Source organism: Haliaeetus albicilla, chromosome 10, assembly GCF_947461875.1.
Source record: "Haliaeetus albicilla chromosome 10, bHalAlb1.1, whole genome shotgun sequence".
NCBI lineage: Eukaryota > Metazoa > Chordata > Aves > Accipitriformes > Accipitridae > Haliaeetus > Haliaeetus albicilla.
In genome coordinates this window covers 42487341-42514771 of record NC_091492.1, presented here as the reverse complement: position 1 = coordinate 42514771, position 27431 = coordinate 42487341, and the positions used below count along the sequence as shown (strand labels likewise).

General features: G+C 52.5%; 1 protein-coding gene across 3 annotated transcripts in view; it reads left to right on the top strand.

Moving 5' to 3' along the window:
• The window catches only part of KSR2 (kinase suppressor of ras 2), an 88421-nt gene extending 62166 nt beyond the window's left edge, over positions 1–26255 (top strand). For 2 of the 3 annotated variants that reach the window (XM_069795341.1, XM_069795339.1), the window contains 6 exons: positions 7025–7121; positions 11559–11692; positions 16398–16529; positions 19100–19229; positions 19636–19769; positions 21585–26255. In XM_069795341.1, the coding sequence (XP_069651442.1) occupies positions 7025–7121; positions 11559–11692; positions 16398–16529; positions 19100–19229; positions 19636–19769; positions 21585–21591 (634 nt within the window). In that variant the 3' untranslated portion in view covers positions 21592–26255. Of the gene's footprint in view, positions 1–7024; positions 7122–11558; positions 11693–16397; positions 16530–19099; positions 19230–19635; positions 19774–21584 lie in introns of those variants that run through there. The other variant, XM_069795340.1, reaches the window with a different exon arrangement.
• Positions 26256–27431: the final 1176 nt, after the last annotated feature.

Sequence of the window (27431 nt, the reverse complement as noted above, 5' to 3'; positions counted from 1 at the left end):
CAGGCTGGATCAGAATTGATTGACCCGTGGGAATACACTCCGTTGCAATCAATAAGAGGCCATCAGGCTGGATAAATCTTGATAACGACTGACAACAGGAAAGTCGATATGTGTATTAATATATACATTAAGTGAGTATATATCTTTTGCCTGGAGACAGCATTGCTTTTGGCAGCTTGTGGAGTGGGATGGGTTGGGGAGGAGACCGAAATATCCTGAGCAAAGAGGATGGCAGGGATGGGGAAAGGCAGCGGCTTGATCTTCTGTGAGGGTGTTTGATGTCGAAATAAGAGCTGGCTGCTTTGGTGCTGGCTGAGCTTTTCTTACCCATTGTAGCGTCAAATCCACTCTGGCGGCTGTTCGTTAGCACCGCCTTAACGTGCTTCTCTGGCGGGGGATGCTCGAGGGGGAAGTTCTCCTTTGTATTTTAAAAGTGTTTCAAAATGCCATGGAAATATTTCTGTTTTGGCCGTGACTTCTTGAGGAAAGTACTTAACGCAGCAGGACTCGGCGCTGAGGCACTTTACTGGAGAGGAAGGGATTTAAGCGGGTTTTTAAGGGAAAGCCTGTGATTAAGTGCCCTGCTGAGAGATGGTCCCACTAAGTCTTTCTGCTTGTGCCAGCTCTTCCCTTCACTGCTAAGTGACATCTCAGCACGATTCCGTACGTTTTTTGAGCATCCTCAGTGCTGGGGATCCTCTTTGGGGCCGGGGAGGGCTCTTTGCTGGGGCAGGTCGTGGGGGACCCCTGTGCTGGTATCCTCCTGCCTAGCCAAAGAGGAGGCTGCCCAGGGAAATAGTTCCCTCCTGTGACAGCATTATTAATTTTTTATTAATAATAATTATTATTACTATTTCAAAGTGGAGTTGGGTTCTAGTGAAGCAGCCGTCACGATCAAAAGACTTGCTTCTTCCCTCTCTTCAAAAGGAGGGTGGTTTTTTTAATTTCTTTTCCTTCCTGAAGTTCAAAATAGCAGGAGGAGCACGGTGTAGAGAATATATTAGCCTCCTTCAAAGGCAAGGAGAGGTCAAAGAGCCTTCACACATCCCCGTGCACCCAGCCAGCCCTCTCGGAGCCGATTACGAGCGCACCCTTTCAAAAGGCAGCAAGTGCCACCTGAAGCATCAAGTATTTTCGGATGACTTGTTTGCAGCCAGGGCTTTAGATAAGCTGCTGGAGCCTGTGGCTGCTTTGCATTCACCTGTCTCTTAGCTCTTTTCCCTGCAGCTGTAGCATGGCTCGTCTCCTCTGACACTATCTCCTTCAAATAAAAATGCATAGAGTTTGCTTTCTTTAAATAACTTGTTTTTTTCCGAAGCGACGATGGAGTTGGAGCTACTTTTCGGGGAGGCTGATCCCCCTCCTCCTCCTCCTCCAGCCTTCGCGGTTTGGCTGCGCTGGCTGTAGTTATCTCGCTTGCCAGCTGCTGGGAGGAAAATTTTGCTGCCTAAGTAATATCCATCGAAGGACGACACTTCCATCGGACAGAGATAGCAAGTGTGGGACGAGGGGACCATCGCCTCTTCAGGGCTTTTCTATTTCCCTACACTAGTTTTGCTCTGCAGAGGCTTCTCCATTCAAAGCAGGAGCCGGGTCGCTGCGAGCTCCAGGCTGGGGACCTGGGCTTTGCTGTGGCCAAAAAAGTTGCTCATGGCAGGTAATGAATTCCCCGCCTTCCTGTCAGGCTTGCTTTGGGAGACTTGGGTAAGGGTTCAATCCAGAGGTGGAGTTTGATGGGAAAAGTATTTTCACCCCCCGAGCGATGCCGCCAGAGGGGCTGAGCTCTGATGGATGCTGATGCTCGGCATCAGGTCTGCGGGCTCCCGGTCAGGCATTTCATGGCACCGCGCTGCCGTGAAGCTTTTGGCTGCTGCTTTCCTCCCTGGTCGTGGTTAGGTGAGGATGGATGGTGTTTCTCAGGGCCCGGGGAGGAAGGAAACCCCACATTGCTTTTATTGAAAGAGACGGGAGTGATGGGGAAGGCGGTTCCCTGCTTGCCAGTGGGTGCAGCAAGGAGGGAAAAGAAAGTTGTAGTCCTGGGGCTGAAACATTTCCACGCCAGATCTCCGGGTGCTGGGTATGTGTGGCTCAGAGAAGAGCATCTTTGCTTCACCAGGAGGTTCGGGCAGTGGCGGATCCCAGTGAAACCAGTCCTGAGCATCCCTCACAGGGCTGGGGGGACCTGGGGCCCCAATAGCACTGGGTGCCACTGGCAGCCCATGGGGATAGCTGGCCTGTGAACCAGCCAAGCTTTTTTACCCCCCCAAGCTTTTCACTAGGGGGTAAAAAAAAAAAATATATATATATATATATAGGTGTGGGGTCTGACACATGCCAGCTTTCTCCTTAGACTGAGACCTAACAAACTCATTGCAGCTCATGTCGGTGTGACCCTGGTTGTTCCAGCTGGGTGTCCCCGCTGTCCTTGGGGTGGCATTTAGATGCAGAGGGCTTGGGGAGCTCAAGCTGGATGACGCCACTGCTCTGCTTTGCTCACACCAGCATAGCAGGGAGAACGTGCGTAAAGGGTGCCATATTTCTTATTGATTTTTGAGGAAAACAAAGCCTAGGGATAAAAATTAACCCAAACTTCTCCCTTTGCTGCTCTTCCAGTCTTGTTTAATTTTCCATTTTGTGAAACACATTTGTGGCTGCCTAGTTTCAAAGGCACAATTGCCAGACGTCGGTAAAAGAGAAAAACAAGCCAATATATGGAAACAGCTTGAAAACTTCCCGAATAACTCGGGCACGTGCAGATGTGTGCAGTACTGGTTCCTCTCCTCCCTGCTGCAGCTAGTCCTGCTCAGATGAAATCAAATAAGTCCCAGCTCAGCAGCTCTGGTTGCTGTGGTCGTATCTTTCTTAATATTCCCCAAAGATTTCTTCTTTTCCGTGAAATAATAAAAAGCAGCGAACTGCTGGGGAATGTGGAAGCATCCGAGCAGCCCCTCCTTTGCTCTGTCTTTCCTCAAGCACAGATGTAACCTGCTAGCAGAGGTATTTTTATATTAAAGTACTTATTATTAATTCTCACTCTCTCTCCTTCTGTGTCTCCCCTGGGTGTAGAGTGCCGGCTATCACCATGGTATCTGAGCTGGTTCCCCATAAATCAACATACTAGCAAGTAATGAGCTTCCTGGGGTCTGGCATTTATCACTTTGGGGTGTTCAAATGATCCTATTTAATTTAATGGGCATTTATGTGGATGGTTGAGCAGAGGGAAGAAAAGCACAAAACACCGGTGAGTAACAGCGTCGGGACCTGCGTGCAGCCGTCGTACCATCAGCTCTGAATTTATTCCTGCTCCTGAGCAGGAGCCGGGCTGAGGTCTTCAACCCTATAGAGATGATGGCCATCAATATTGTGGGGGAGGGGAAAAAGCCCCAATGAGTGGGGGATGGATGAGGCTGTTTTCACATCGAACGGCAAAAATATCAAGAGGCAGTGCTCCAGCTCTTCCTCACTCATCCCTCCTAAATTGTTCCTCTGCAAGTCACTTTGGCTTTGCTCCCGTTGCTGATGTCTTCAGCCCACGCTGGTGAAATGCAGAGTGTTTATAAAGCAATTTGGGATTTGGCTTGCTTGGCTGAACACTTCAAAAACTCATTTTGAATAGAGAGTTACATCTGCAGCGGGATGGGGCTGGGACCGTCCTGGTGCCGGGGAAGGCTGCGAGCCGAGGTTACACTGTGGGTTGAGGTCCACTCCTGGAAGCCGGGGACCCCTGGAAGGGTCTTTGCATCTCCCCGAGCCACCGGGCCAGGCTGTCCCTGCTGCCTCTCGGCTCTGGCTGGGGTTTGGCAGGATGCCGGGGCACATGTCACCGACATCCCTGCTCTGCCGACGGGTGGGTTGGAGAGGTTGAGGAGGAGAAGACAAGTGTTTGTTTACGAATACGTACTTCAGCGGTGAATAAGCCGGGATCCGTCTGAAGACGCGAATCGTCTGCCTTTGTTTCTGGTGTCAAGCGTAGGCGGTCGCTGGCCTTGTGATCCGCAGCATCGCTCACTCGCAGCCGGCTGGATACCTCAATGCTGTGGTTCAGCATAGACCTCTTGAAGTGGAAAGGGAGAAGATGATGTGCGTGCCCTGGGAGCCGTGCTTTGTGCCTGCTGCTCCTGCCCGAATGGGGAACGATTGACGGCGGATGAGGAATGAGAAGAAGCGAAATTGTTGAGCTCTGCCATGAAAAGGTTCTGCAGGTGGTGGCTGAATGGGCTCAGGTGCTGCATAATAGGTATCAACCGGGCTTTATCTCTCCATTGGCAGCTCCCTATGCGGCAAGAAAACTCTAACAAATACTGGTGCGGTGGTTGCTAGTTGAATTCATTCCGAGGAGTTATTCATTGAGGGGAGGAGAGAGGCACCTGGGCTGCCTCGATGGCTCTGCCGAGGTCTGATGAGCGGTGGTGGCATGTCCTGTGTCCGCGGTGCTTTGCTGTGTGCTGGTGCCACCACCCCGGCTCTAAGTGGTGGCTGCTCCGCTTGTGCCGGGGCTCATGCCAGGTCCATCCGCTGCCTCCTTTAATGCGGTCCCTCTGTAAATGAAGCGGAGAGATGGGAATCTCATCCGAAAAGGGCTGCGGGCTCCGCTCCCGCGGTTATCTCTGCAGTTCAGACAGGCAGAAATTTGAGGATTTTTCTCTAAACAACCCTTTCCCAGGAAAACAGCTAATCTTAACTCACTTTAGGGTTGAAATCAAACCCAGGTCCAGTGCTAATCTATTCATTGCATTTGCAGTGTCGATTCATGACTAATGCAGACCACAAGCTGCTTTCTCGAATGGCTTTCTCTGGGGGAAAACAAGTGTTTGCTGGGGAGCAGGGAGGGCTGGGGGAACTCCTTCATGCACAGGCAGGTCATGGGAGGTGGCAGAAAGCCTGTTGCACTCCAGAGCTTAAAGCTTTACAGGTTTATTTAGCAAATTAGTGCAAAAACCCCTTCATACTGTAAAGGTGGTGGAAAAAGAATTCATGTCTGTCATCATTTTGCACCCTTTAATTCTGGTTGCCGAAACCCAAGGGTTTTCTTTATCACTTATTTCCAAGTAAGAGTTCAAGTGCTTGGATCCTAATCTTCAGACAAATTCATATTCGACTGCAGCCAAACTATCGCAGAAGATAGGAAGCGGCTGGTTTAGTTAAAGGAAGATCATGCTTGTAATTGCGGGTGCCTCGGGTTTGCAGTCCAGCTGGTGTGCTCAGGGACGTGCTGAGACACCTGAGCAAGGGGAACCATTCCTGAGGCGGCAGTCGCACGGGTATGAAGATGCCCTAAAATCCTCACCGCAGCTTGCTTGCATCCGGCAAGGCTATTTCTAACACAACCTGTGACAAAGTACCTCGAAGGATGCTGTTGTCTTGCCAAAACCTGTGAGATATGGGACCGGTTCCACTCCTGCTCTGCTGCTTGACCTAAAAATTGTGATCTCTGCCCAGGGAGGGAGCTTTTGGCTTAGGAGCAGGAGGATCCTTTGTATCCATGAGCTTCTGAAGAAGCAAGCAAGGTTTAATCCCAATAAGCAGTATCCCAATTCCAATCAGTTTAATCCCCCGAAGAGCTGTAGAGAGCTTGGCTTTCCCCAACTTTCTGGAGGTGAACCTCTAACATCCCTGCTCTTGGGGGCTAATTGCTTACAGGGACCTTATTTGCATCCAGGTGATGGCCTTGGCCACGTGGTAATGATGGGGGAACGGCAACCGCACTGTGGTTTGGAGGGATAGTTATTGCCGTTTTCAATGTCCGCAGGGAAATCACGGCAGAGCCTCCTGGGGGTTTTGCCTCATTGTACTGTTTGAAGCCAGCCTTGAGGTAAAAAATAGAAGTGGGGCTTTACCATGATGTTGCATTCCTGATTCCTCTGGATTTGCAAGGTGGGAGAAGTCACTGTGGGGCTGTTCACCCCTCCGCAGGGCTGTGCTGAGCATCGCTGCCCTTGGCGTGCCTAAGCCGGGGGTCTGAACCGTCCCCTCTCCCCATCTGAGCAACATGGTACCCAGGCAAACCCAGGGCAGCTCGGTGTGATGCTCCTCAGCCCTTGCAATGAGGCACAGCTCGGGCTGGTTATTTCCATCCAAAAAGGGCAAAACCTGTTATCTCAGGGGATAAATCCAGACTGGTCCATGCTGGCATCCCCAGGGCTGGAGGAGATGGGCAAGGGGGAAAGTGGTGGAGCCAAGCGAGGATGCAGTGAGGGAACAGAGGAATTAAAACCTGTAACTTTTTATTTGTTAACTAGAACAGGATCAAATTAATGTCTGCGGTTGCCGAAGCCTCTTTAACGAGACGTGTGTCAGGCACTTTATTTCCCAGGCACAGGTATCCAGTCTCATCTTTCTAAAGTTGCCTGTAATGAGCGTGGGTGGATATAGAAAAGCAAAAAAAGCCCTTTTTTGTGGGCAGGAGTCGAGGCAGCATGCACCCACGTACTCCATTATGATATTCAAATGTCAATATATTTTTAATTGGTTTATATCCCCCCCCCCTCCAGCTGCCTTTGGTAATTAAGGCTCTGTAAATAGATCTGTAAATAGATTTTACTGTAATTGGTACGAGAAGGAAAATTGGAGGACATTGTACAGTGCATTGGGTTGGGTTTTTTTTTTTCCTCTCTGTCTTTCCTCTTTTGACTCATATTACATCTGTGAGTATTGTATCCTCCGAGGGAAGAGGCGGGGAGCCATGGGCAGTTTTGCACAAAAAGCAAGAGGACCAGGTGGTTTGCTTGCGGCTGGGACACGGGGAAGAGCCAGGAACCAGCCCAGGTTACCCCTTAATGGGGCTCAGCACCATGGCGATGGTACCAGCACGCACCGGGGAGCAGCACGAGCTCCCTCCCAGTGCCACAGTGGGGAGAGCCCCCAGTTTCCGTGCTGAATCTTCAATCTGCCTTGAGATGTAGCCAAAGCTTTTGCAGTTATTTATAGTTCCCCGCCACAGCCGCTGCCTTTATAATTTGGGGATGTTTCTTGGCGGGGGTTTCTAAACTGTGTTTCTATCTTCTCCCTTTTCCTGTTCTTTCAGCCTGTGTAAAGGACGGACTCTCTACTCGGTGGTGAGAGATGCCAAAATCGTCCTGGATGTCAACAAGACAAGGCAGATAGCACAAGAAATTGTGAAGGTACGGTATGGTGTGGGGGCAACTCGGCACCGATGGGGGTCTGGGTCCAGCCAAGAGCCCAGTCAAGCTGCTCTGGGGAGTGGGAGTGAAGAAGCCAACGAGGGTGGGCAGGATAGCACCTCTGGACTTTAAAATCCAGGTCTCTTAGACCTCCCTCACCCTTGTTGAGCTGAACTGGGGTGGTATCAAGGCTTCCCACGGGCTCCCCGTGCAGTGGTGAGCTTGGGGCTCACCCTGGCCACAGCTCCTTCTTCCCCTTTGGAAGTCCAGCTTTGCTGCTGCGAGCGAGTTGCTGGTTGGATATTCCTCTCCCCTTGGAAAAAAAAAAACCCTAATCTGCTGTTGGTCTGAGATTTTCACATCTCTGTAGTGAAAGCATCCCCGCAGCCAAGGCACCCGGAGGAGTCAGTGCCGTGGTGCTCATGGCAGGAGGCTGTGTGTGCCATGAGGCAGAGCATGCGTACATTTTTCAGAGCTAAAAAAGCTTTTCCTTTCACAGCGATGACTCAAAGTGCATCTTCGACACTTCAGATGTGACCGTATAAATAGATGCTGGGGAGGATCCTCACGTGGCAGGGTTAAGTGGCTGGGAAGTTGCGTCCTGAGCCATCAAAGCTTCCCATCGCGTGTCTGCAATGGTTCGTTTTCCTAAGAGGTGTTGAGTCGTCTGCCAGAGTAGGGTTGTACTGTGATTCCAAACATATTTAACGATACCAAAAGTATTTGGCATGTGTTCTACCTTGGGAGCTGCGACACTGACCCTGTGCCCTGCTCAAGGTCAGCCAGCACCTCTGGTCCCTAGCAAGACCAAATCGTCTGGGGCTAAGCTCCCATTTAACATATTTCTATGGAAAAAAAAAAAAAAGTTTTTCTGGCAGATCTTAAACCCCCTTAAATATTCAAATCCATGTTATAAAACAGAATATGTTCTGCAATATATCCTGACTGGTGCCGTTCCCCTGCCTGTGCTTATGCTCTGTCTTATTAGATTGCCTATTTTGCGTTTATTTACACCCAGATTTAGCAAAGTGCATGTTGCTTTTAAAGTCAATTCCTTAAATTCCCCCAAAGTCTCTCGTCTCCGGGCAGGAGCTGACAGTTGAGCATAGGCTTAACTGCTTTGCTGAGCTGTCTGCGTCCGCACGGACATTGCGAGAGGTGTCTTGGAGCTGTGATGTAGCTGAGCCCCATGTTGGGGTGATGGAGGGAAGCTGCAAGGGATGAACTTCCCATCTTCAGTGTACTGTCCTGAGGCATTGAGCAGGTCTCCCCGCTCCAAGGGTGCTCCTGGACCCATTGGGTGATGCTGTCAGCCCCATGCAGGGCTCTAGTGTGCCCAAAGTTGGGTAGTGGCACCTTCTTGCAAGCTCTGGCTTGCAAGTTGGGGTGTCTGAGACAGCCGAGGGCTTCTCTGCTTCATTTCTCTTTTTGATCCAGTATTTTCCACTTTTTAAAGATGGATTTTTCCCACTGAGCAGATGTCTGAGGTATCACATAGGTTTGCCTCATATTTTTTCCCCTGACTACCACTGCGCTTGTGCTCAGGGTTCTCGCCTCCCAGATGTTCACAGCAGGAGGCAACAGCTTGGTGCAGCCCCTTTCTCTGTGCGCGTTGCATCACTTCATGTAGGTTGGGGTTTTGAGGACTAGGCTAAGAGACCGCTGTCTTCTGCAGCTGCATGTGCATTAGGAATGGGTTGGAAACCTTGAACTTTTTGCAGTGTTGTGAGGCATTGCCAGCACTGGGGAAGCATCACTGGGTTTGTGAGATGAAAGCATCGCCATGAAGAACACCAGCCATGAGATCTGCTGAAGCAAATCAGCATGACTGCACATAGACCTGGTTGTAGCCCCAGCAGCAAGCCCGCTTCCCTGCGTCCCCTCTCCTCCTTGGGAATACGGAGTTGGGTGTTCCTGCTGGAACAGAGGGGTTTTGTGTCTGAGTCAGGTCCCCGTAGGAATTAGCAGAGGTCCAAAGGCAAAGCCGTGCGGCATGGGTGCTGAGCTCAGGCTCTCCCTGTGCACTGGAGGGATTTCAAGACAGCGGCTCCTGCTCGCAGGAGAGGTCCATCACACCCCTGTCACAGCCATCCCGGTGCTGTGCCCCAGAAATATTGCCCATTGCTGGTGTGCACTAGGAGGAACAGTTTCTCTGCCTTCCCACCTCTCCGTGTCAACCATCAGCAGATGTTAAGCACGTTTTGGGGGACTTGGAGGTGGCTGGTGTGGAGAGGCGAAAGAAAACCCCAGCATCTTGGGTTGGCTGGGCTCGGGGTGGCATCACTGGGAGGAACTGGAGGCAGGACCATGGTGGAATCTTCGGCTTTGCCACCCGGTCGCGACAGTTGTTTGACTTTATCCTTTGAGTCCCCGTACGCGATAGGAGAGCCGTTAAGCTTATTGGATTAGCGGCTGCAAGGGCTCTCGTTATGCCATGATCCTCCGGAGGCAAAAATTAATTTATTTAAGAAGTGAAGCCGGCAGAGGGAGCTGGCTTTTCACGCACACCGGGCAGCTGAGCAAATTAAGGCATTATTGGGCCGAAAGTGTTTTCTCACAGATCATCCTGGGGGCGAAGGTGGCGGGGCTGGAATTTGCAGTGGGATCTGCGCGATAACCCGCGGAGCGAGGCGAGCGATTCGGGTTTGCTGAGAGCTCCTCGAGAAATACCTTCAGCAAAGGCTTGGCTGCGTTTGATGATTGCATGGGAGATGTGTTCCCATCCATGCTGTCTAGGCATGAGTGCAAAGACCCCGCTGCCTGCTCTGAGCTCCCGTCAACCCTGGCCGATGGGAGGGGGCTGCAGAGCATCCCCGTGGCACTGGGTCTCATCCTGTCCCATGGATGCTCAGGGCCCTGCGCTGCACCTTGCAGGAGAAACAGGCTCCCAACATTGAAATGCTGTTCCTTGCACAACCCTGACACTTTGTGAAGGTGACGGTGACATTTTAAAGCAGATTTTTAAACCTCATCATTATTTCATGTGCTGGGACCTGGAGACCCCTAATTAATCCCAGTGTCTGGAATGGTCCCAGCATCCAGCTGCAGCTGTGGCATCTCAGGGCCAGCCGCAGCCCCGAATTCTTTCCTTCCTCCAGCATCCTTTAGCAGAGGCTCTTCAGGATTTGACCGCCAAGGGGTGCAGTTAAAGCCCCGTGACTTGCTGGGTTGGGGTGTTTGTGGTCCCCAGCAGCACGTTGTCTCCGGCTGCTCCCAGCCTTTCCCGCTGCTGGAGCAGAGCCCTGCAGGTCTATGTGCTGGCGAGTCCTTGGTACCCTCAGGATTTTTTTCTACATGCCGGGCATTTGCATTTGAAGATTTGTGGGTTTTTCAGCTTGCTTTCCCAATTTTTCCAGATCGTTTCTGAATTTGGATTGTGCCTCCCAGCTTCACACAGGCTGCAAACTTAAAAATATATTCTTGCTCCACTGCCTGTGTGGTTAATGGTGATATGTGAAAAGATGGACCCCCGTGGAAATTCAGTTAATAAATCCCCCCATGTCAGTGATAGACAACTGATACTCTTAAGCAACAGTTTGCTGGCCCATTTGGCATTTATCCTTCAGTAGCTTCCTCTAGACCAGGTTTCCCCTAGTCTGCTTATGAGAATGAAAAGTGAGACAGCATCAAAAGCCCTGCTGAAGTCAGGATAAATGGCTTTTATCATCCTCCCCGTTCCCAGAGCTGGTTATCCCGTTGAGCTGAATGTCTGCCACATGGAGCTGTCGGCAGTCTGCTTGATTTGTCAATGCTAAACAAGCCCGGTGCAGGGGAGTTTGGATTTCCCACCCATGGACTTTTTTGTTTTTGCATCATTAGCAATAATTTTAATTAACCACCAAGTAGCTTTTCCCAGGGGAAAAGAATTAAGGCAAGACTCCTGCGCAGTGCTTGTTTCCAGACTAATGGTGTCGGTGTGCACATAGGAAGCACTAATGGCTCAGCCAGGGTGTGCGATAGCAGTGATGGAGAGCTTTGACTTATTACACTTCTACTCCCAGCCCCAAAGAGAATGAAGGAGAAAACATCATCATCATCAATTTCTCAGCAGAGGATTTCAGGAAAGCGACTGCCAGTTTGGTTTGCTGCTAATTTTTCTTGCATAACCAATGAATCAGGAAGATGAGCAGGTGCCATCGCAGCCGAGACACCCACACCACGATCCCGTCACCCTCCGTGAGCACCACCCGATGCCCATCCCAAGCCAGGGAACCCCTGGACACCTGGGCTTTCTGCAGGGATGTTTGGGGATGTGCAGCCTTTGGCTGTGGCCCAGCCGTAACACGGTAGTGTGGACGTGCTGCCGCAGCACAGGGATGTTCCCAGTCAGGTTCTCCCCGTCTTGGTGATTGTGGGGCTTCCCCTGCTCTGCTATTATCCTGTCTGTTTGTGCTGCTTTTTCAATTTTGGGGTATTTTTCTCTCTCTTCCATCCTAGGGAATGGGCTACCTGCATGCCAAGGGGATCCTTCACAAGGACCTCAAGTCAAAAAACGTTTTCTATGACAACGGGAAGGTGGTGATCACGGACTTCGGCCTCTTCAGCATCTCGGGAGTTCTCCAGGCAGGCAGGTAGGACATAGCGTGCTGGAAATACTGGCATTCTTCCCCATGCCCTAGAGCTCCCCTTTGAGCTGGGAACGTGGGGAGAGAGCCCAAAAACCTCCTCTGCAAGCGCCTTTCTGGGTCTGCAGCCTCGGTAGACATGAGGACAAGGTGCATTTGAGTGTCCTGGGACTGCCTTGGGGATTTCACCATCTCACCTCCCAGGATTTCGCTTTTGAGGAGGCTTGCTTTGGGAATACAGCAAGATGTGTAGCTCCTGCAGAAACCCCTCTGCCCCCCAAGTGGTGCTCCCTCAAAATGCAGCTCCGTGCTCAACGCCAGTGTTGGGTTTGCAGTGCAAAACCCCAGAGGGATGGCGAGAGCAGGGCTGAGGTTTCTGCAGCGAGGTGGGTCTGGGCTCAGCGCCGAGCGGTGAAAACAAACTGCTCTGCTCCTTGGGTGCAGAATTTGCAGCTTGTTTTGATTTGATTTAGTTTCATTTATTTTTTAAACCTAGCGTCGGGAAGGCAGCGTTGCTTTTGATCAGTAGGAAGGAGCATGGTGCTGCGTGCGAGTCTGCAGCGGTTTGGTTCAGAGAGGCAGGACCTGGCCCCTGCAGGGTGTCTTGGACCCAACCTCTTCCCACGGGATGCATCATTTCCATGGCCAAACCGCCCTGCAGCCATCCAGGAGATGCTCCTCAGGCTCAGTTTCACTGGGGCCAGCAAAGCTGGCTCGTTCCTTGGCATTTCCCCAACACTCTTGTTATAAATCCCCTGGCACCTTTTTCATCTGGGCCGATGAGAGGTGCAGCAGCCCAGGTCAAGCAGTGCCATCCCCGTGGTTGTCCCCTGGCTGCTCTGGTGACCTTTCGGGTGCTGCAGACATCTGGCCGTGGTGTCTGCGCCAAGCTGGGACATGGAGGAAGACACAGAGAAAATGAGAGCCAAGCTCGGGACATTTACAGCATTGTGACATTTTTTTGTCTCTTTGGGTTTGGAATCAAGCCCATTTGGTAAATGTTCCTTATTAAATGGTTTTTTTTCCAGTGCTTTGGGAAGTTTTCCAGCTGTAGGCATGGCAGGGCAAAGAGTTTCAGCAGCCGTGGTAAGGAAGAAAAGCAAAGCTGGGGGGAAAAGGAAACAGAAGAGGGGAAAAAAGAACAAAGATTATATTTTCCTTTTTTGTTAAAACTAAAAAAAAAGAGCGTTGCTGACATTTTCCCAGTGGGAGAATGCTTTTCTCATGAAACCCTTTGTGTCAGAAACAGCACAGGCCAAGTGTGGCGTTATCGGCGCCGGCAGCTCAGGCAGGTTTCCTCCGGCAGCACGGTACCCGCCTTCTGGTCCCTTCTGTCTCCATCACCCCATGTGATAGGGTTTGTAGCTGGAGAGGTTGTCGTGGCCGATCAGCACTTTATGGTGAACATGCTCAGGAGATAAAATGTACCTTGGAAACCACATATTTTTTTCTAATTCCTGTGTGATGAGGTCGAAGGATTAGAGGAAAAGGCGATGGCTGCCTCTCTCCATCCCATGCCTCTCACGGCAAGCTGGGCAGCCAGCCTTTCCATTCCACTTGTATAAATATCATCTGGTTTTAGCACAAAACTTAGCCAAAAGCTTAGGAAGCCCAAGAAATCCAGCAGTGCTGCTGGTCTCCCCACAGTGGAGAAGTGGGTTTCGGCTCTGGTTTAGCAGCTGGGCAGGGAGGTTGGGACTTAGGTCCTGCCCAGATAAGGTTGCCGCTTGTTCCAGCAGTGGTAAAAGGATTTGGGCAAAAATAGCCAAATTTTGCTAGGGACCTTTGCTGTGTAGGTCAGAGATGCTCTGGAGATAAAATGAGAGATGAGACGCTGGAGAAATGGGGTATCCGATAGGGCGGACTAATGCTTGGCAGTCTCCGCTCAAGACTGGAGTGTCATTTGGGGGGTAAAGTCCAGGAGATTGCTCAGGAGAGGGAAGACGGCAACGTTGGGGTGGTCAGAAATGCAAGGCTGGACAGAAATGAGCAGCATTTTGCAAGAAAAATGGAGAAGATAGGGAAATTTTGCCCAGAGGACCTTTCAGTGTGGCTGCCCTGGACTGCTGGTGGCACACACATCTTCTGCTGGTGGAGAGCTGAGAGACAGCTTTGGGGATCCGCACTCATCAGTCACTGTGAATTTTGAAGCAGCAAGTGTCTGCAGGTCTGATTTCCCTTCTCAGGCTGTTTTTCTTTGCTGGTGACGGTTTCTCTCAGATGAAGAAGAATGATAAAGCCCAGTTTTGTTTCCTCAGAGGCTTGTGTGGCCACAGGACAAGCATGCATGGAGAAGGGAGCAAATTTTTGCAGCTCAAGTTAAGGACGCTGATGTTGCTTCAGATGTGAATGAGAACTACAAACTGGCCTGTTTTCACTAGGGTTAAAAAAATGATGTGGTTTAAAAATCCTCCTCATCCTCTGAGAGCAGGCTCACCTTCAGTTGATGAAAGCATCCGGCACAAGGAGTTTGCCGCGTCCGTCTGTGCCGTGACATGCTTGCACTGCTGAAAAACGAGACAGCTATTGCAACTAAAATACCTTCCGCAGAGACTTCTTAATCCGGTGTCTTATCCTGGTGAAATCAGATTTATTTCTCCTTTATTTAAACGTTGTTGGGCTTGGTAGGGCTGCTGTGTAATTAGGAGGAGTGTGAGATGGGTCTTGAATAGTCTGAAGAGCTCTTCTGTTCTTGCTTTTGCCTTGGGGCTGGCTTGTCCTTCGGTGGGTTTAGCAGGCGCTTGGCTAGTCATGCTGCTTTCTGCTAGTGGAATTGGCGAAGTCGGTTATGAAACTTTTGTCATGAAAGCTCAAATTGCTGTAACTGAACCGCATTTGGGATTGCATTAAGGCTTAGCCCTCATTGCTGGAAGCTCGTAAACCTGTAGCTGCATGCTCGGCTGTACGTGAGCTTTGCAGAGGGGTGAGGCTGGGCTTGCATGGGAGCTGTGGAGCCAGAGCTGGTCACCAGAGATCCCAAGGCAAGCCCGAATGCCACTTCTGGGATATCACAGCACTGGGTGACCTGAGTGAGCAAAAATAAAAGCCCCATGTGCAATCCTGGTCTCACTGAGGGTGCTGGAGCAGAACTGAGTGCTGCCCACTGCATCCTGCTCCCTGCTGCTTGCCTAGAGATGGAGACTGTAGACAGAGGGAAGGATGAGCGAGCTCCTCCGCATCTTTTCTAATCGCCCCAGTGCTTAACGCCGGCTTGTAATTAAGAGCCGCACAGGGCTGGAGGATGGCGGTGGGAGCTGGCTGGGGAGCTGAAAGCCTCCCCCCTGTGCCAAAGTGCTCTCGCCTGTGGCTCCTGGGGCCGGAGGGTCCGTGTCTCGCCGGAGCTGCTGATTGCGGCGGTGGCTCCGACACAGCAGGGTGAAGAGGAGCCGTCGAGTCCCCAGAGGGGGCATGGAGGCTTAATCAGCGATTCCCTGGATTGTCAGCATTCTTCCCTAGGGAGGGGTTTCCTCCTCCGAAAGCTGCCAGACCCGGGGGGTGATGCCGGGGGACGGGTATGGCTTTGCGGCCAGGAGAATCTAGATTGCATCGTCTTGGGATTGCGCGTGTTGCCTGCACGCAGCCACGGGGGGAAAAGCCAGCCAAGGAGTCAGCGTTTGTGGTGGGAGCTTGTCATCCTGCCTTGGGGGTGGACGGAGATGCCCGTGGCTGGATGGTGTCTCCCGGGACCTGGGCTCTGGGATTTTGGCCCCAGGCTGAAGTTCAGGAGGACAGATGACCCCACAGCCATCCCTTACCCCTGCGCATCACTATCTTTGGGAGGGCATCAAAGCACAAACAGGGAGAAATTCCTTGATACGAGTCAGCGGGCTCTTTCTTCTCTAGCCTGACGTGACATGGGACAGTATTTTTTACCTCCTGCAAAACTATGCTGCCAAATTTGGGCTCAGACACACGATCAAGCCACTTAATGTGTCACCACCACCGGTGGTCCCTGCCCATTTCCCTGCCTGGGGACCCTTTTTAAGCCAGCAGTGCATCCTAGGTGCCTGCTGGAGGATATAAAGGATGAAGAAGCAACCAATGTCATCCTCAGCTGTTGGCCGAAGGAGTTTAATGTATTTGTACTGAGCAGGGGGACCTTGAGGAGGTGGAGGAAAACACAGCCGAGGTTAGCTGAGGGGCTGGTGATTGTAACAAAGCCAGCCTGCTCCCATGGGTGATGGCATTGGAGGCTTGGACACAGAGGTGGGCCGGAGGGGCTGTTTGGGGGCCAAACACCTGAAAACTCTGATTTCCAGGCCATTATTATAGGATGGCTTTGCTCAGCAGAGACCCTTAGAGGTCCCCAGTCCAATCTCCTGCTCAAACCACAGCGGGGCCATCTCAGGTGTCAGCTCTGGTGGGATTTACCCCAGCTAACACTTTGCCCCTGCTCTTTTAAGGTGTTTTGGCGTATCGGTCACAGCAAGGGCCCCAGCAGACCCTGCATCCCCATCACCAGCCCAGCAGAGCCAAAGCTCCCCCTCACCACTGTCCTGTGCCCAAATTGTGCCCTGCTGCCTGGCAGGGACAGGCATGGAGCCACCGTGCTGGCATTTCTCAGAACAGGGTTAAAACCTGACTGCAAGGATGCTGTACAGAAAACCAGGCTTAAATGCCCTGGGGAGAGGGTGGGAGGGCTGTGGGGCTGCTCGCCGGTGGTGATGTTCCCCTCTGTGGTACCCACGGGTTTGGCTCCGTGTTTTGGCAGGCGGGAGAACAAACTGCGGATCCAGAATGGCTGGTTGTGCCACCTCGCCCCAGAGATCATCCGCCAGCTCTCACCGGACACCGAGGAGGACAAGCTGCCCTTCTCCAAGCACTCGGATGTCTTTGCACTGGGGTGAGACCTCGCGGCAGGGCGGGCAGGCAGGCTGCAGAGAACTGGCATGGTTGTGTCAGGTGTGAGCTGCCCTGAGCAGCCGGGAGGGGACGGAGACACTGCTTGCCAAAACACTGATGGGACGCTGCCTGCGGGAATCCCCATCACTGGGCTTGAAGCACCTTCCCGCTTCATGAAATTTAGAGTTAACCTTCCCCAAAATCACCAAATTTTTGCTGTTTTGGCTATGGCTCCGGGCAACAGGATCCAGAGTGTCCTGGGGATGCCAGCCTGGTGTAATCTCTTCCCTGCATCCTCCCGGGGTGGGTACTGATGAGAAGGTGCTCTGGATGTCAGCTGGGGATGCAGAGGTTTGGGGACACAGGTCTGGGAGCCCCCAGACACCCCAATTCTCCCCACTAGCCGGCTGCAGAGGAGCTGGCAGTGGTGGCTGCCACTGCAAGCCAGGGCTGCCGGGGGGGAGGAGATGCCAGAAGGCCAAGAAGAGGAGAATTGATGAGTCTCCTTCAGCGAAGCGGCTCATCGCTCCTGCCGTTTATCTGAAAGCAAGCTTCCCTTACGGCAGGAGCCCAAACACGCCCCAATAAAACCTTTCTAGAGGTGGACGTAGGGCTGGGGGTTTTATCCAGTGGATTAATTTTCTTGTGGATACCTTAAAGGCTGCAGGGATTAGCACGCGTGGGGCTGTTATCGGAGGCGGTATTTCCATCAAAACCGCAGTAATTACAGCTGAAAGGGTCAGGCTTTTTTTTTTCCCCTCACCGAGGTATAACTTTAGCACAAAATTAAAGAAGTAATTAAGGGATTGTATAGAACCGAGAGTTGGTTACTTAGACTTAGTTTTTTTCTCTTTTTTTTTTGAGTGTGAGCTCTGCCCTTATGTAAAGCATGAGTTTCCTTAAAAGATTAAAAGATTTTCCCACATTTTTCCTCTTTCTTGTTTCTGCTGCCCTCCGCTGAGCCCAGGAGGCTCACAGATGATCTGGAGGGTTATTGCCATTGCCGCTTCCCTCTAGGGATTTGGGGATCAGCGACAGCAAGAGGAAAAGATCCTTTAAAGAAGATAGAAGTGTTAAATTAAAGCATGTATGAGGGCGACACAGAGTGGGAGGCTGAGGCTGGTGGCATATGCTCTCTGAAGCCTGAGAGTTCGTGGCAATAATTAATATTAGATAGGTGGTCTTCTTGTGCAAAGGGGGATGGAGCAGCAGACCACTCTCCATAGCACCATCCATACCCTGGGAAATGCAGCCCAAATATTTTGGACACATCTGAAAGAAGGAAGGTGAAAAATTAAGCCTCAAACTCCCAACTAGAAACTTGAATTTAACTGCATTGGATGCATTCAGGCACCTTCAGAATCCCTGATCCTGCCTGAGCACCTCATCCTGTGCTGCTGGGACCTGCCCCTCTCCAGCCCCTCAATTCCTCTGCGTCCACAGCACCAACGGGCATCTCACATTATTCAAATTTTTGGAGATTTACAGCCAAACTGTGCATATTTTTCCAAAATCAGGAATGCTGATTTTCAAACTCAGGAAGCCCCAATATGCAAGAGTGATCTTTCATATATCAGACCCCCTCCACCAGATTTTTCCACCCTGGTGTCATTTTAACCCCATTTCTTGCTGCTTTAACTGGCCGTGACAGCATCCATTGAAGGCAAAAGTAGGTCCAGGGAATTTGCCTTGGAAATCGGGGCTAGCACTGTGGGAGTTGGGGCTCATCCAGCCTCCAGGTGCCAGAAAATGAGGATGCAAAACTCCCAGGCGGTAGCGGGGGTGGAGGACCACGGGGGCGGCCACCAACCCAGCCAGAGATGCCCTTGTTTTGGGATATTCCCTTGGATTTGGGAGTCCTCACGGGAAGGAAGGCTTGGCTTAGAGATAAGAGCAGTGCAGTGGCAGATGGTTGGGGGTTCACGTGTGCCATCACCCGGTGAGGGTGCTGGGGATGGTTCACGCCATGGCTTGGATGGCTTTTTGTGGCTCGGAGCGCTTTTTGCAGAGGAAAATGAAAAATTCAGAGTGAAAGCGAATGCTGGGGCTTGCCCTTTCCCCACACTCGCTGCCCCGCGCAGCTGGAGCAGATGGCAGGGTTAGAAATGCCAGCCCAGCAGCTGGACCATGTATTTACCTCCCGCATCATCTATTAAGCTGCTCCGCGGGCAGCAGGGCGAAGGGCTATTGCAGCCCGGCAGGAGATTCCCACTTGATGTAACAGGCTGACTGGCAGCTCTGCCCATGCCTCTGCCCGTGCTTCCCATCAACCTCCATCCTCCTGCCCACAGGCCAGGTTCTTCCCTGGTGTAAACTGGGGGCTGCAGCAGGCTGGTGGCTTGCTCTCGGTCAAGCCGACAGCCTCAGTTTCCCCATCTGGAAAATGGGAGCGATGATATCTCTGTAATGAGTGCTGAGCATCTCTGGTGTCGTATCTAGGATGAAGCATCTCCTGGATGTCAGTGATTTTGGAGCAGAGAGAGATGGTGGATGTGGGTGCAATGGCTAGATGTATGCTCCAGGGATGTCTCCCATCTCCTCCCATCTCTAATCCCCGCTCTCTCCCAACAGCACGATCTGGTACGAGCTGCATGCACGGGAATGGCCCTTCAAGACGCAGCCGGCGGAGGCAATAATCTGGCAGGTGGGAAGAGGGATGAAGCCCAACCTCAGCCAGATCGGGATGGGCAAGGAGATCTCGGTAGGTGGTGTGGGGCAGGCGCTGGAGCCGCGTGTGTGTGTGCATGGAGTGGGATCATGCTCCACTGGAGCACGCCCTGGGTGGAGGGTCCCTCTGAAAAACACTCTGTGCTGCCCAGCATCTGCCAACAAAAAAGTAAGGGGTCCCTCCTTCTCCAGCCAGCGAGGCTTGGTCCTGCTGCTGTGGCACGAGTATCAGATCAGCTTGCATGTCCCTTCTGCCCCAGCCCTTCGCAAGGATGTAGTGATGGAGACAGGGTTCTCATGGGATGGGTGCATCCCCTCAGCTGCAGCCCTTTGCAAGGATGCGGTGATGGAGACTGGGTCCTCGCAGGGTGGTTGCTGGGTGCGAGGGTTGTAGTGGGAGAGGGACTGGCTCTGTTTGCTCACGCGCTCGCCCTGTGCAGGACATCCTCCTCTTCTGCTGGGCCTATGAGCAAGAGGAGAGACCCACCTTCACCAAGCTCATGGACATGCTGGAGAAACTGCCAAAGCGCAACCGTCGCCTCTCCCACCCCGGGCACTTCTGGAAATCGGCGGAGTAAGTCCCTGTCCCTGCTTGTCCTTCCCTGTGCCAGCAGGCAGCTCTGCCTGCGCTCCCCAAGACCCCACTGTCACAGCTGAACGGCTGGGACTGGCACTGGGGGAACACAGGGATGAGCTCTGGGTGCCTTCAATGCCAGCTGGGTGGGCAAGGGTGGGTAGGAAGGGTGGTCACAGAGTGCTGCGCCCATGCCAGCTGTCACTGTGATGCTGGCTGTCTTCACTGGGGTAAAAAAGCCTGTGAAAGTAGATGGAGATGATCAGGAGGAGCCTGGCGATGTGCTCCATGAATGCCGGGAGGAAGAAGCAGAGTAGGTCCAGGGGCAGGCTGGAGCCAGGACCTTGGGGACGTCTCCTTTGGGGACATTGGCCAAGGCTCCTGTGCCTGCCCGTGCAGCATGCTCAGAGCAGTTTTCCCTCCCAGGAAGGTGTTTTTTCCTTCTTTTGCCCAGACTAATTGATGCAGGGGGGATGACCTGCCCAGGGTCCCTCCCCAGACCTGCAGTCTGTGTCAGCTGTCACAGCTTGCAGTGGTGGGAGAAGGGGAAGGTCTCTTTTTCTCCTGCAGACAGCACGTGGCCAAGTCCTGCTCTGTTTCATTGCTTTGGCTTAGTCACATCTCTCTGCTTCAGCAAACGCAGCGTAAATGGGTCCCCAGCCAGGGTTTCAGGATCTGGCCTGTTGGTAACAGCAGGAAAAATGCAGAAGAATCACTTAGAAACTCATTTTCTTCCCTGGAATTCATCATATTACGACAAATAGGACCAAAAGCCTAACCCATGTGGAGGCTGCATGCACAGGGGGGGATTTTTCCTTCTCCAGGCACGCATCCATGGCCCGTGGAGGCTGGAAATGGGCATGATGGGAGGGCAGGGAGAGGTGAGATAAGGGAGAGAAGCGAGGATACTTTGGACTGCTTCAAGCATCCCCCTTGGACCCTGCTGAGGGTTGGAGATGCCGATTTCTCCTTCCGCATCTGATAACAAACCTCCTCGCTTCTGTATCTCTGTGGCAAGTGCAGGCTGCCCCAAGGTTACGGGCACAGCGAAAGCTGCCAGAGTGTCCCCTGTGCCACCTCCCATCCCCGTGTGCTCGGGGCTGACGAGGAGCTCCTGGGAACAGCACAAAGCCAGCGGTCAGATGGCCCCCAAATCACCCGGAACGTAAGCTGCTAATCAGGAGGGAAGTTAATTACCAACCCGTGCTCCGAGCAGGCACCAGGGTGGCTCCTGCAGCCGGGCAAGGAAAGCTGAAGGTTGATGAACCCCAAAGCAGCAGGCTGTGTGATTGCTCACTTGGCAAGGTTTTGGGTTTTTGGGAAGGTTTTTGCGATCACGGAGCCACGCTCTGCCTGCCACTGGCTTTGGCTGCCCGGCAGCTTCCCCTTAATTACCGGCCCCCTCTTTTGCTAAGCGTGAGGGGAGCGAGGATGCTTCAGCTCGGTGCTCACTTTCCATCCGAGCTGCCTCCCTCCTTAGGGACTCGGCTCCGGCCGCTCTTCCCGTGTTAGGTCCCAGTTTCCCCGTGGGGTAGAAAACCCCTCGGGGGTCCTGCTGCTGGGAGAGTTTGTGTGTCTGTGGCTGGGGTGAGGTGTGTGGTACCCAACAAGCCCTTTCCCCTCTAGACGATACTGAACCTGAGAGCTGCCTGCACCAGGAAAACCCAAACCAGGCTGGTGCACGGCTTTGTCCGGGGGCAGCCCTGTGGCAAAGCCATTTGGGGAGGCTTTTTACAACGTGCTGCCCTGCAAAAACCCACGGTGCCGCGGAACAAAGCGCCCAGTGCTGACTCTGCCATGTTGTGTCCTTTCCAGGCTGTGACGGGAGGAGTTAAGGGACGGTGCCTTCCTCCCCCTGCAGTTCTCCTCTTCCTCTCCGCTTCCCACCCTGTGTTACAGAGGAGCAGCGGGCACCACGGGCCGACAGCGGGACGGGAATGAGCCTCTTCCCCCGCAGCGTTTCCCCCTATGAAGCCTCTCTGCAAGGGCTGGAGGAACCGAGCCGGCGGCCGAGCCCCGGGAACGCCCGGCTGCGGTGGGATGGGGACGGCAAGCGGCTCTCTGTGCACATGGGGTCGGGTTTCGGGCTGGTTCCCCTCCGAGCAGGGGCAACCCATGAGGCAGACAGCTTCAATTTAACCCCAGGGCTCCTCTGATCCCAATCAGCATGGTCAGCGCTCATAATGCTGGGTTGGGGAGGGGTTGCTTCTTGGTTCTTGGTGGGTTTATTTGATTTCCTTTATTATTTTTTTTTTTAATGGAAAAAAAAAGAAGGAAATGTTGCTGACTCATGAGTTTAGCGCTGGAACCTGCCGCGGCCAGGGAGTGCCGCCGCTATTAGCTGCCCCCCCGTGGGGAAATGCATCTGCAGAGCCGGAGCTGGAGGAGTCCTGCTCCCCCACGCCTCGGCAGCCCCTTCATGGGCAGCGGTGACCTTTCACAAGTGGCCTCTCTACCTCCCGGCCATGCCCACTTACGTTTCCCCCCTGGGGTCTCCGTCTCGGCAGGACACATCTCCACATTCTTGTTAATTTAGCTGTTTGCCCCGATGTGTATCTAATCAGCGAGCCTTTCCCTCTTGCCCTCCCCAGCGTTTCTTTGCTCTTGGCTTTGATCTTTGCTCCCAAAGGTGCTGCCGAAGCCCCGGGTTTGGGGATGCTCTGGGACTGGGCAGAGCAGAGCGGCTGGGGTCGGGGTCCTTCCCCTCTCCCCTTGCCTTCCCCGGGCCCAGTGCCGGAGCCGGGGATGCAGACAGGCTCTGGTTGTACAGAGCATCTCCCTTCCCAGCCCCAGCATGGGAGCCGTGGACATCTTGGCTGAACAAACAGCCATGCCCAGGACCGTTTTTCCTTGCATATTCATCTTCCATCAGCCAAATCCCAGACCTCACCGAAGAGATGCTCTTTGGGCAGCGTCTCAGAGCCGGTGTTGCCATCTGAATACCGTGTGCTGGTATTTCCCTCTCCCCATCAGCTGGGATGGGCCCTCGAGCCCATTAGATGAGCTGTCAAGTGACAGATGATAGCAAATTGCGTTTTCAGGGCCTTATTGAGCGTAATTGCTTGACAGGAACCATCCTGAATAATTCAATCGTAGTCTAAGTTAGCTTTAATTTGGAGACATGACGAGGCTCTGCAAACTAACTAGCCCTGGTTTGTTTGCTGCTCCTCTAACTCCCCCGTGCCAGCATTTGAACCACTTTAGCATAAGTAAATGAAGATTAGAAACCTAATTGCAGCTAGGAAGAGATGTTACTTTAATCATGGGCATCTGTACGAAGGTGATTTTATTTCTTAAAATTTGCACACGTGCATATGTATAAAATCTGAGGTGGGCAGGAGCAGAGGGAGTGAATCTGGCCTCCAAGCGTGCTGGCAGGGGGTTGGTCTGGATGAGTCTCCTGCTGATGCTTTTGGGGCATTTGCTGTGCCACGCGGTCGCATCTCGCTCTCAGATGTTTTGCACGAAGTGGGGATGAGGCAGGATCACCTGCCTCTGCCTTTGACGCTGAGGCCAAGTGGGAGGAGCAGGCGAGGGCAGGATGAGCCCTCGTTTGTGCTAATTGCCCCCTGCACCAGGCAGCACGGGTGGTTTGTGGTCCCTGGGTGTGATGCTACAGAGCTCAGTGTAGGTGGCTGAGCATCACCTCATCCCGGTGATGAAGAAGGATGTTCCATGGCTGTTTGCCCTCTGCCTCTTCCACATTCCACCTCTTCCATCGCTAACATCCCCCCCCTGCACCTTCTTCATCCTGCCGCAGGAGCGATGTCCTCTGCCGCCCGTCCTCCCCATCCCAACCCTTCCCTGCTGTCTCATGCCCTCTCCATCCTCTGCGTGTGTGCACACGTCTGCCATAAACGTTGCACTAAGCCTCAGAGTCTCTCTGAGTTTTCACCAATGCCTTCACCTGTGGTGGTGCCGCCGGCGTCTGTGGGAGGGAGCACACTCCCGTTGCTGGAGGTCTCGGCTGCTGGGGGGGCGCAGGGAGGTCTCACCATGAAATCACCGGTCCCAAAACCACATTCAGATGGAGCAATGGCTGTAGAAAGGTGGTGTCCTTCTCACTGGGTGGTTTTAGTTTCTAAGCAGGTGTGAACTTCCTAGGTGAGCAGTAGCAAGTGGAACGTGTTGGAAGGAGGAAGGAGGTAATACCATGGGTGATGGTCAGCACCAGGGCTGGAAATTGCTGTAGCTTGATAGACGTTGTGCAGATTCATGGTGGAAAGTACAAAGTCCGTCTTGAAAGACTTGCTGTGGGTTTGCTCTCTGTGCCCCAAGTCCACTGCTTGCCTGGAAAGTCTCACCTTGACATGTCCCTCCTACAGGATCTCACCAGCCCTTGGCAGATGCCTGCTCTATTTTTTCAGCCGAGACTCAAGGAAACGAGTGAACTGATGAGCATGTTGGTTTGGTTACCCCACAGCATCAAGTCCTCACCAGGAGCATAGGGCTCTCTGCAGCGGCCTCGGCCAAACATTTCTCCCCTGGATTTTGGGCACCTGAAAGGAGCTAAGTGCTCCTATAGCCAACAAATCTTGCCAACTCTTCCCTCATCTCCCTCCTCTTTCTGCCCCCTTCCCTCACTGTAACGTCTCAGCCAGGCCATGAGCAGAGCCATTGCACAATAGTATCGATGGAAAAATAGCTGCCCTGTATTTATCATAAATTAGCTCAGAAGAGCAGCTCCTTCCCTTCCATTCAGCGCAGCAACGGTTGTTTATGCAGCCATGTTATTTGCATCATGCCTTCTTATTTTCGAAAGTCTTAATTATTAAAAAAAACCAAACCAACAAATCTTACTTTTTTTTTTGTTGTTGTTGTTCTTTGTTTTTTGACTCTGGCTTTGTGAGGGTTTTTTTTTCCCCCGGTTTAAAAATATCCAGCCCTTCAGCAGGGAGAGAATGTAGGAGAAGCTCTCCACAATGCCCTCTAATAGGAGATCCGAAGGAGCGAGAAGGTCCATCCGGTGGCTCAGTTTAGCTGCGTGAGCTAGAGGAGAGACAGGGGTTATTTCCAGATGCGCCAGGCGAAAGCGGAGCCAATTTTAGCACGGCGGTGGTTTGAGCAGCAGCTTGAGACGTCGGGAACCACCCCCAACCCCAGCGTACGTCCCCGGGCTCTTGCAGCGGAGCAGCCCCAGCAATGCTCTCCTGGCCTTGCTCCTCCAGCTTTCAGCTGCTTCATCCTTTCGGTCACGCTCCGAGGCTCTTCCCTGAGCTTCCCAGCCCCTGAGCTTGCTGCTGTCTGAGTTTTTTCCCAGCGTTTCAGTGCTCATGGGGAACACCGTGTTTGGGGCTGGGTAGTGAAGCCGCTACCAGTGATGGAAGCGGTGGTGCTGCATGGCCCTGAAGCACTATGTCCTCCTTTGGCTGCTAAATTATAGCCCCTGGTCCTGCTGCTTCTTCTACCCACCTTTCCTCCCAAATTACTCAAATCCTCGCTGAGCCATGACTGGGTGGCTCCTGGGGATGCTGAGCTCAGAGTCCAGCCCCGATGACTTTTACCCAGTACTTGACCACGGCAGGAGCTGAGATGATTAAGATTTAAGGCAGACGGGAGGCAGAAATGAATGTCTTGGAGGCAGAAGAGCTGCTCAGTCTTTGCTAGATGCTACGGAAGAGTTGGTGGAAGGCTTGGTCTCTTTGGCCGCGCTAAAGAGAAGGGTGATGTGTTGGTGGTGCCACGAGATGCTGTCTGCACCCCCCAAGTGCCGCGGGGAGCCCCGGGTCGAGCCCACTAGCGGCCAGCGCTCTGCTGGGCGCCTTCACTTTCCTTCCTCCTTTCTTCGCCATTTATCTATTTTAATTTATTTTGAATTTTTTTTTTTTTTTTTTTTTTTGCAAATAGTGATTCTTCGGGAAGCTTGGTCAGCTGCAAAAGCCTTCTTTAATTTCCAGTCTCTGTAAAGTATGCTGTTACATTTTCTTGTACATAAGGTATATATAAATATATATACATATCTCTATATGTATGTATATAGATATATACATATATAATGAGCTCTAAATCCTGTACAGTTTCAAACTGAACTCGATGGCCTGCTTTGTTTTCTCTGTGTTAGTTCTGACCGTTGCAGAATGAGCTGACTTTCATTTCCCTTTTCCTCTTTCCCTTTTCTTTTTATAAATATATACATAAATATATATATATATATTTTGTTGTCGTTGTTGCAAAACTCTCGTCACTGGAAAAGAACAGTTGATTCTGGTGCAAAAAAAATATCACCCACAAACCAACAAAAAAAATTGCTGAGAAAGGCACGATGGATCTCCCCGATGTAAATTTGTACAGTAACATTTATAACGTTTTCTACACTTGAAGAAAGTATTTATAATTTCAGCTGTCTGACTGAGTGCGAATCTCTGTGACCTGCAGAAATGGATAGCCATTTGTTCCCGTGGTTTCTCGTGCAGTGTTTGGTGAGGTGACAGTGTATGAATTATTTATGCCAATAAAAAAAAACAAAAACAAAACCACCTTTGACAACCATTGCACCCCTGTGCTGCTCCGCGTCCCCGCGCCGCCGCCTGCTCCCTGCCCTCTCCTTGCTCCACGGTGGCATCGCATCCCGGTGATGGGGTGAGAGTATTTGTCCGTGGCGGGGTCTGGACCACTCTCCTCCATCAGACCCCCGGGAGCATCTCGGTGCCAAACTCTGGTCCAGCGATGCTCAGGGGGAAACCCAGCGCTGCCGAACCCGCCCTTTCTCCTCTCTCCCACCATGTCGGCTCACAACCTTTGGGGACGATAATTCACGGCAAACATTTGGATGGGAGCCGCAGGGAGATGCAGCAGCCGAAAACGTGGCAGTCGGGCAAATTATGAGGGCAGGCAGCAGATAAATCTCCACGTGGCTCTGCTTGGTGGAGGGGCTGGGGCCGGGGTGGGGTGTGTGTTGGGGGGGGGATGCTTCTCCCCAACCAGACCCCCGTGGGGACGGCTGAGCCCGGTGATGAAGCGCTGGAGGCTCTTCGCATCTGCTGCTTTGTTTGCTTGCTTCTCCCATGCTGTTTTACTGGGGGGGCCGCCATAAATCTGCAAAACAGCCCGTTGGAAAGCAGCGGCGGCGTTCGCTTGCGGGGCTGGTGCAGGTGGTACCCGATGGTGGGAGACGGAGAAGAAAGTTGTGGAGGGCTCGTGTTGCTTCCCCCCCCCTTCCCTCCTCGCTATCACCTGAGTGCTTGAAAGGTAAAATAATGATGGCTCACCATTAATAAACCATGAACACTCAACACTTCTCCTGTCGAGGGCTTTTCATCTTTCAAAGCCTGCAGGAGCCGGTAACCAATTAGACCAGGCGCATCCCAGGTGGGGAGCAACGGTGGGGCCAGCCAGGGGGATTTTCCTGCGAAGGATGGAAGGGGGTTGCTGTGATCGGGCATGGATGTCCCAAAGGAGATAGAAACAGGGGATTTGGGGGTAAAGAACCACCATCTGATGCCCTCTCCATGCCAGGGACTTCGCCACCCTCCCCGGCATCCTTGCAGGCTAAATGGGATGCTGGCTGCATCGTGGTGTCACCATCTCTTGTATATATGCAATAAACAGGGGGTTAAACCCTGCTGGTGGTTCCCCTGGTGTAAATCTGGAGGGCTCCCACCAGTCTGGAGCGTAACTGGTTGGCACTGGTGTGTAACTGGGCAGCCAGGGCCCTGGTGGTTC